This window comes from Myotis brandtii, unplaced genomic scaffold (genome assembly GCF_000412655.1).
Source record: "Myotis brandtii unplaced genomic scaffold, ASM41265v1 scaffold274, whole genome shotgun sequence".
In the NCBI taxonomy this organism is placed as follows: Eukaryota; Metazoa; Chordata; class Mammalia; order Chiroptera; family Vespertilionidae; genus Myotis; species Myotis brandtii.
In genome coordinates, this window is record NW_005360425.1 from 2,980,693 (window position 1) to 2,989,726 (window position 9,034).

The 9,034-nt window shown below is 40.4% G+C and overlaps 1 protein-coding gene across 6 annotated transcripts in view; it reads right to left on the reverse strand.

Annotated features, from left to right (window-relative positions):
• The window catches only part of MEAF6 (MYST/Esa1-associated factor 6), a 20,602-nt gene extending 11,831 nt beyond the window's left edge, over nucleotides 1-8,771 (reverse strand). For 2 of the 6 annotated variants that reach the window (XR_001362566.1, XM_005868614.2), the window contains exons 1-5: nucleotides 8,455-8,768; nucleotides 8,233-8,348; nucleotides 3,819-3,906; nucleotides 3,627-3,672; nucleotides 3,383-3,415 (exon numbers count right to left, since the gene is read on the reverse strand). Coding sequence is in view for 4 of the 6 variants with exons in the window: in XM_005868614.2 (XP_005868676.1) it covers nucleotides 3,383-3,415; nucleotides 3,627-3,672; nucleotides 3,819-3,906; nucleotides 8,233-8,348; nucleotides 8,455-8,583 (412 nt within the window). In the remaining 2 variants the exon portion in view is untranslated. Of the gene's footprint in view, nucleotides 1-3,382; nucleotides 3,416-3,626; nucleotides 3,673-3,818; nucleotides 3,907-8,232; nucleotides 8,349-8,454 lie in introns of all 6 variants that reach the window. The other 4 variants (XR_001362565.1, XM_014541561.1, XM_014541562.1 and 1 more) reach the window with 4 other exon arrangements.
• Between the last annotated feature and the right edge of the window lie 263 nt (nucleotides 8,772-9,034).

The following is a 9,034-nucleotide window of genomic DNA, read 5'->3' on the forward strand; positions in this document are numbered from 1 at the left end:
AATTAAAAAATAAATAAATAAAAATAAAAAGCTAAGCACTGCAAATAATAATAATAAATAAAAGAAAGGAACAGCTATTAAATAGTGTCAAGGCAATAACTTCTGAGCAGCACAAACACCTAAAGGAGGAAGGAAGGGACCAGGAACAAAGCTTCGTGCAGGCGTATACTTACCCACAGGGCAAAGTCAATGCTGAGGAGAGATCTGGCTTCATGAAAGCTCCAGAGGAGTCAAATAAAAAAATAGTAGAGACTGTGCTGATCCTTTATTTTTACTTTTTTATTAAGTATTTTATTTTTATTATTTTTATTTTTATTAATCCTCACCTGAGGATATTTTTGCATTGATTTTTAGAAAGAATGGAATGGAGGGGGAGAGACCGAGAGAAACATCAATGTGAGAGAAGCACATTGATTGCCTCCTGCACATGCCACAACCAGTGCCCGGACTGGGGAGAAGCCTGCAACCAAGGTACATGCCCTTGACCGGAATCGAAACAGGCACCCTTAGGTCTGCAGGCCAATGCTCTAACCACTGAGCAAAACCGGCTAGAGTGATGAATACTTTTAATAATAATGAGCACACAGAGAAATTAGGTTTCATGGGTAATGACTAGTAGAAATAAACAGAAATAGGTCATTAAGGATTTCAGAAACTGAAGTTAAATACAGGCTGCAGAATAACTACACGTACTACACTTTAGCATAAAACACACATTTGAAAATAAATGCAAAGAAAGCTATTGGAAAATTACATACCAGATTTTTAAAATAATTAAGTAGAATTTATGGAAATAAAATTGTATTAAGATTTAAAATCAAGGGAACAGCAAATCAGATTTAATTGAAAAGAGAATTAGAAATGGGTAGGTCAGAAAAAAATTATCATAATGCAGCACAGAGACAAAAAGATATAAGGTACAGAAGAGATAATAAAAGGCATAAAGGTTAAAATGACAAGGGTTAACATACATTTAACCACAGTACCAGAAGGAGAAGAGAGAAAGCATGAAACAAATAGAATATCTGAAAAGATAACAGCTGGGAATGTTCCAGGACTGATAAAAATACCAAACACAGTTTCAGCAAGTCCAGTGAAACCCAAGCCAGATAAATAGAAAAAAATTCATACTTAGACACCTTGCAGTTAACTATAGAAAATCAAGACAAAAATAAAATCTTACAAATAGCAGTGGGAAGTGGTAATGGTGGAGGTGGTGAGATAAAATGCAATAGAATTACTTTAAAAGGGCTCTGACCATTTAAATTAATGAACTCCAGTATTTGTGTAATTCTCTGCTTTATTAAAAAAAAAAAAATCCCAGCAGCTTGCCAAGATTCATATAATGTAATCCAATAAAATAAATTTAAAATGAGATAAGCAAAGAAGAATAGAAGAGGAAAGTAAGCTGGATGCAGTACTAAGATTCAGTCCCCAAATGCATGCTATAAATTCCTATCTGCTTTCTAGAGGGACACCACAAATTTGGCTTTAAGCATTTTAGCACCCATACAAAGAGGGAAACAGTCAATTACAGGATTTTCAGTAAAAACAACAAGGCCTTCAGGGAAAACAACTATTTCTAAAAAGAAGGATAATTAGAATGATGATTAACAGCATTTGCCACATCCTCTTACAATAAAGAGAGACACATTTTACAAGACCAAATGCAACTTCATAGGGAAAACCAAGGAACAAGGAATACCAATATGGAAGCTCATCTAGGAGGAAGATCTCAGGGGAATGGATGGTCTGCATATGCTTCAGAAAAGCTTTCATACATAAGCACGTTCTCAGGTAAGCTTCTGAAAGGAGTGGCTTTAAGAGTCTTTTCCTGACTAGTACTGAGGTGTAGGTGCTCTGTATGAGTGATTAGGTGCAGAGCATATACTAAACTACCCACTAAGCAAGGGGCAGGGTAAAAGGCTCTTATGAAAACTGAGGAGTCAGACATCATTCCATCTGGACTTCTAAGAGTGAGATCCACCAAGTTCCTTAACCAGCCTCATTACTCTACAAAGCAGGTGAAATGGCTCCACATTCTCCAAGTGGCATTAATTGAAAAGAAACAAGATTTACCGGGCCTTCGTGGCTCACTGGCATATGCCCTGACCGGGAATTGAACCATGACTTATGAACCAGGAGATGGCGGTTCGATTCTTGGTCAGGGCATATGCCAGGGTTGTGGGCCGAATCCCCAGTGGGGGCAGTGCAGGAGGAAGCTGATCAATGATTCTCTCATCACTGATGTTTCTATCTCTCTCTCCTCTCTCTTCCCCTCTGAAAGTAACAAAAATATTTTTTTTTTAAAAAGGAAACAAGATTTATCTGACAGTCATAGCAAAAGAAAAAAAAAATGGGCACAATTGATTAGGTTGGCAAAAATTAGTAAAGATGCCTACAAAGTTTTGAATGATGAAGAACAGAAATACTATAACAAAAATTGGGCAGACACATTTTGAAGGAAATAGAATGGCTCAGTTTTAGACAAAATCTTTGGGCTTGAATATCTGAATGGAAATGCACAGAAGACATTTTCTAGAAGTTTCTAGAAATGTATCACTAAAGGGGTTAAGGATAGAGTTAAAAATTTAGAAATCTGTACACAGAGATAAAATTGAAGTTGCTGAGTAGTTCTAATTCCCAAGCCATCAAAATCTCTTCTCCTCAAACCACTGCCCCAATGCAAACAAAAGAACTGGATCCCACATGATATGCCACAGCCACGATACAAAAAGCAGGTTGTATTTCAAAGGGAGCCAGTGCACAGGGAGAACATTCAATACAGCTACATAGAGTCTGACTCAGAAAGATAAATGTACAGGTATATATGCCATCACTAGAAATTAGAACAGAATTGCACTATATGGCTCATTACAGAGAATGCCACAATTGCTCTATTCTCCATTTTATTTTTATTTATTTATTTATTTATGTATGTATGTATGTATATATGTATGTATTTATTTATTTATTTTTGTTAACTCTCACCCCAGGATTTTTTTTCATTGATTTTTAAAGAGAGTAGAAGGGAGGGGGAGAGAGAGAGAGAAACATCAATATCACACTGATTGGTTGCCTCCCACATGTGCCCCAACCAGGACCAGGGATCGAGCCTGCAACCAGTATGTGCCCTTGACCAAAATCAAACCCGGGACCCTTCGGTCCGAGGGCCAATGCTCTATCCACTGAACAAAACCAACTCGGGCTCCGTTTTATATTTAAGAACACAAAGGTACATTCTGTTTGAAAGATCAAATTTCTTAAAAATTATTAATTTGGGTACATGGGGATTTATTAGATATGTCTGAAATTTTCCATGATAAGAGTTTTTTTAAACTTATAAAAAATTTCCTAAGACTTATCAGGAGTGAAGACATACCTTTCTGTCTTTGAGCAGCTAACATCAACCTTCCTGTGATACAAGAGGCAGGAAGGAAGGACATGGTCATTTCTTTCTCATAAGAAAGACAAGATTAAAGATACACAAGAGGTTATTAACTTCTAGAAAGAAGACACAAGAGTGTAAGAGATGCAATCTTCAGATACACCGTTGGATAGATGTTAAAGACAGGAACTATAGTAGCTTTAAAATAAACTATAAAAAAGTAGAAAAATAAACTTACTCTTTTCAATGAGCTGGTCCTGAACTCCTGCCAATGCACTTACTGCCTAAAAGAAAAAAACACTAGTTACAAGAAAAATTATCAGACTTCAGGAGAGCACTCACAGACAGAAGGGAAAAAGAAAACTCACAAAAATGCAACTGAGGTTTTCCTAAATAATGGGCCACATAAAGATCCCCCCACCTCACTTACAGCTGCTGAAGTAACTGAAGATTTACTGAAGAGCCGCTCAGCTTCCTTAAACTTCCGGTTCCTTCGATCATTTTTGCTATTGGAGTTTCTAAAACACACACAAGGATTCATTATGAGCACCAAGCTTTGTCTATGGCTCAAGCTGAGGATGTCCCAGGAAAAATATAATGAACTTCTTTGTTTTTATGTTTATTTTATTTTTTATTTTTGTTAATCGTCACCCGAGGATATTTTTCCATTGATTTTTTTTTCTTTTTAGAGAGTGGAAGGGAGGGAGAGAGACAAAGAGAGAGAAACATCGATATGAGAGAGACACACCAATTGGTTGCCTCCCGCACTCGCCTGAGGCATGTGCCCTTGACCAGAATTGAACCCAGGACCCTCCAGTCCACAGGCCACTATCCACTGAGCCAAACTGGCCAGGGATCCTTTGTTTTTATTACTTCCACCCCACTTGGATTGACCAAAACAACCTTTATGCTGAATGCCTATGTAGATAGACAACAATGTTTTCCAATGTATGGAATGTGTTCCACAGTGGTACATGACACTGTTAGTTGGTTTATAATCATTTTCATTTTAATCTGTATGTATTTTAATGATTTTAAAAACAACTAGAATAGACTAGTGATATGAAGTGTCTGTTAAATAAACTTAAATCTTAAAATTTTAAAGAAAAAAAACAGGATTCCTTAGAAAAATGGTCTAGGACAGCAGTTCTCAACCTGTGGGTCACGATCCCTTTGGGAGTCGAATGACTCTTTCACAGGGGTCGCCTAAGACCTCAGAAAACACATATATAATTACATATTGTTTTTGTGATTAATCACTATGCTTTAATTATGTTCAATTTGTAATCCATCATTCTGACTCTGAATCGTGGGTCCTTGCTGGGCTCTGCTAACAGCTTCCATCAGTTTAATGTCATATAGTTTAGACCAGTGATGGCGAGCCTATGACACGCGTGTCAGAGGTGACACGTGAACTCATTTTTTTGGTTGATTTTTCTTTGTTAAATGGCATTTAAATATATAAAATAAATATCAAAAATATAAGTCTTTGTTTTACTATGGTTGCAAATATCAAAAAATTTCTATATGTGACACGGCACCAGAGTTAAGTTAGGGTTTTTCAAAATGTTGACACGCTGAGCTCAAAAGGTTCGCCATCACTGGTCTAGGACAAGAAAAGGAAAAGGTGACAGACAGAAACAAGGTACTCAAATTAACAGGATCACGTCAAAAGGACAAAGGAATCAGCTTAAGGAGGCTCCTTCTGGCCATGTTTGGGATAAACTAAGCATCAAAAAGAATGATGGGAGCCCTGGCCCCGGCCGGTGGCTCAGTTGGTTGAAGCATCATCTCATACATCAACAGGTTGTGGTTCGATTTCTGGTCAGAACACACACCTACATTGCAAGTTTGATCTCCAGTTTGGGTGCATACAGGAGGCAAATGATTGATGTTTCTCTTTCACATCAATGTTTCTCTCTCTCTCTCTCTCTCCCTTCCTCTCTCTAAAATCAATAAATATAACCTCAGCTGAGGATTAAAAAAAAAAATGATGGATGTGTTGACTTTGTGAAAAATCACTGAGCTATATATTTATGATTTGTGCATTTCTCTGTATATATTTCAATAAATTAATTTATACTAAAAAATAAACCTCTGGCCCTAACTGGTTTGGCTCAGCGGATAGAGCGTCGGCCTGCGGACCCAGGGGTCCCAGGTTCGATTCCGGTCAAGGGCATGTACCTTGGTTGCGGGCACTTCCCCAGTGGGGAGTGTGCAGGAGGCAGCTGATCGATGTTTCTCTCTCATTGATGTTTCTAACTCTCTATCCCTCTCCCTTCCTCTCTGTAAAAATCAATAAAATATATTAAAAACAACAACAACAACAAAAAACAAAAAACAAAAATAAACCTCTGTAATAAAAAAGTGACAGGGCTAGATCCCAACATTAATTTTTTAAATAAATATTTGTTATCTTTTTAAAAAATATATTTTTATTGATTTCAGAGAAGAAGGGAGAGAGAGATAGAAACATCAATGATGAAAGAGAATCATTGATAGGCTCCCCCCTGCACGCCCCCCACTGGGGATCTAGCCAGCAACCAGAATATGTGCCCTGACCAGGGATCAAACCTTGACCTCATGGTCCATAGGTCAACACTCAACCACTGAGCCACACCAGCCGGGACCAACAGTAATTTTTTAAAAATCCATAAGTCTATAGTGATTCAAGAGAGACAGAGATAAAAAGGATGAAAGGGAATGAAGACAGCCTGGCTGGTGTTACTCAGTGGTTAAGCATTGACCTATGAACCAGGAGGTCACAGTTCGATTCCTGGTCAGGGCACATGCCTAGGTTGTGGGCTCAATTCCCAGTGTGGGGTGTGCATGAGGCAGCCAATCAATGATTCTCTCACCATTGATGCTTCTATCTCTCTCTCCTCCCTCCCTCTCTGAAATCAATAAAAACGTATTTTAAAAAAAGGGAATGAAGATAAAAAGGGACGGTTCTTCTTTCAGAATACCAGTAATAAATGTAAAAGCAATAGTAGAACCACCATTTTGCAACATCCATATAATAACTGGTTCAGACAGGAATCAATAATGTAGACTAAAACAACTGAATAAAAATGGGGGGGTGCAGTATATTACCACTATCTAAAAGCATGAACTCCAAATTTACATGGTTAATTACAAAGAGAAGAAAAACTTTACAACGGAGAAATCACATGGTCAAACTTATCAGTACCAATAATGGGACAATCTGACATTATGTGCCTCCTGATGAAATACAGGTAAACAACAAGAGGTACACAAATCACTCATGCAACATTTCTGCAAAAAACGTGTAATGGATCTCTCATGAGGTGGCAAAAGAAAAATCTGGAATTGGGACATTCTACAAGACAATGTCATACACAACTTCACCACCAAAAAGGGTGGGAAGCTCTCCTAAATTATGAGACTAAAGAGACATCATAGCCAAACGCAATGGAAAACTCTGACTGGATCAAATAAGGTAGCAAAACATGTTGAGGACAATTAGGGAAATTTGAATAAAAACCACATATTAGATGATACTATCAATGTAGTGCTAATTTTCTCGGCATAATTGTGGCGAGGTAAAAAAAATGTTCTTATTTTTAGGAGATAACTGCTGACATATTTAGGGATAATGTGTCATGATATCTGCTTCTAACTTTTTTAAAAATTTTTTTTTATTTTTTTTTAAACCTATTTCTATTGATTTCAGAAAGGAAGGGAGAGGGAGAGATAGATAGAAACATCAATGATGAGAGAGAATCATTGATTGGCTGTCTCCTGCAAGCTCCCAACCGGGGATCGAACCTGAAACCTGGATACATGCCCTGATCAGGAATCAACTGAGCACCTTGTTGTTGTTGTTAATCCCTCACTCAAGGATATTTTTTCCATTGATTTTTTAGAGACAGAGGAAGGGAGGGAAAAGAAGGGGGGGGAGAGGGAGAGAGAAAGAAAGAGAGAGAGAGAGATATCAATGTGAGAGAGACACATAGATTGGTTGCCTCACACATGTGCCTGACTGGGACGGGGATTGAACCTGCAACCCAGGTACGCGCCTTTGAACAGGAATTGAACCCTCAACTCTTCAGTGGGCAGGCTGACACTCTAACTACTGAGCAACACTGGCCAGGACTCGTACCCAGGGCTCAAACCTGGCACCTTTTGATATGCTCCAACTAACTAAGCCACATAGGCCAGTGAGGGCTCTTTCAATTTTTCTGAATATTTAAAAAATTTCAAAGTTTAGAAAGTTTTTGAGAATACTATTATTAAATAAATCGTGGTACAGTTGGTACATATGTCTAGAGGGTGGGACTCATGACTGATTAAAATGTAGAAAACACCCTGACCGGTTTGGCTCAGTGGATAGAGCATCGGGGCCTGCGGACTCGGGGGTCCCAGGTTCGATCCCGGTCAAGGGCATGTACCTTGGTTGCGGGCACATCCCCAGTGGGGAGTGTGCAGGAGGCAGCTGATCGATGTTTCTCTCCCATCGATGTTTCTAACTCTCTGCTGTCCCTCTCCCTTCCTCTCTATAAAAAATCAGTAAAATATATATTTTTTTAAAAAAACGTAGAAAACACTAACAGAACGCTGCTGTGTAAGGTATTACATGCTGTGTTTCATTTAAGCCTCACACACCCTGTGCCACAGGCAGGACTCCCCTATTAGACAGACGTAGGATTTGTTTAGGATTACTCAGTGAGGCTGAACCAGAACCCCAGCTCAAGCCCAAACCCCTTTCCACACTACCACGTATTACATCCCCTGCCTACAAAGCTGCCACCAAAAATGCACACAGTCTTCAAAGCCAGTATTAGTGGGTCCCCATACAAACACCGCCGGCTTCTGACACTCACTTTTGGTTGGTCAGGTACCTATCCCAGCCACGAATGATATTGCCGTACATCTGGGTGTCTTCTAGGTAGCTTCCTTCAAAAGCATAGATCTGTCTCTCCAAGTTTGCCAGCGTTTCCTGCGGGGTGAAAAACAAGGGAATGGGTAATGCCTTGTAAGTGCAAAATTAGGTCTGACACACTGGAATCTTGCTACTGGATTTATAAACTCGAGCACAAACACACCCTTGTGGAGAGATGGATGACACGGGGAGGAGCAGGCGGACTGAGACAGCCTAGAACTGTCCTCTCGGATCCCTGTGCGACAGAAGGAAGCAGAGCCTGTCCCGTGAAAAATGTACACACATGCGACATTCTGGATCTACTTCCCAGGGTTCACGGAGACCCCGCTGTGAAGCAGCCCGGCCCGTGCAGACGCCGCTCCTGGCGTTAAGGCACTGCTGGCGGGAAGGGAGGGTGAGCAGCCTCCAGCGCCAGCAACCCGCTCCCCTCCCCGCAGAGGCCGCCAGCACTGGCTAGCCAGTTGCCATGGAAACCTGGGAGGAAAGCTTCAGGTGAGACCGGCCTCACAGGTGCCCCAGCCAGGACTCGGGGGTGGGACAGGTAGGACTTAGCCGCCAGGGTGCACAGGACGCTGGTTGCACCGCACAATTCCTCGTCCCCAGGCGGAGTCCGCTCCCCTCGCCCGACACCTTCCAGACGTTCCCACACCCGCCGCATCCCTGCCCATCAGCAATGCCATTCAATGGGTCCGCTGGTGCCCAGGAGGACACCCGTCCCTGCCCCCTCCCAAGGCCAGGCTGGG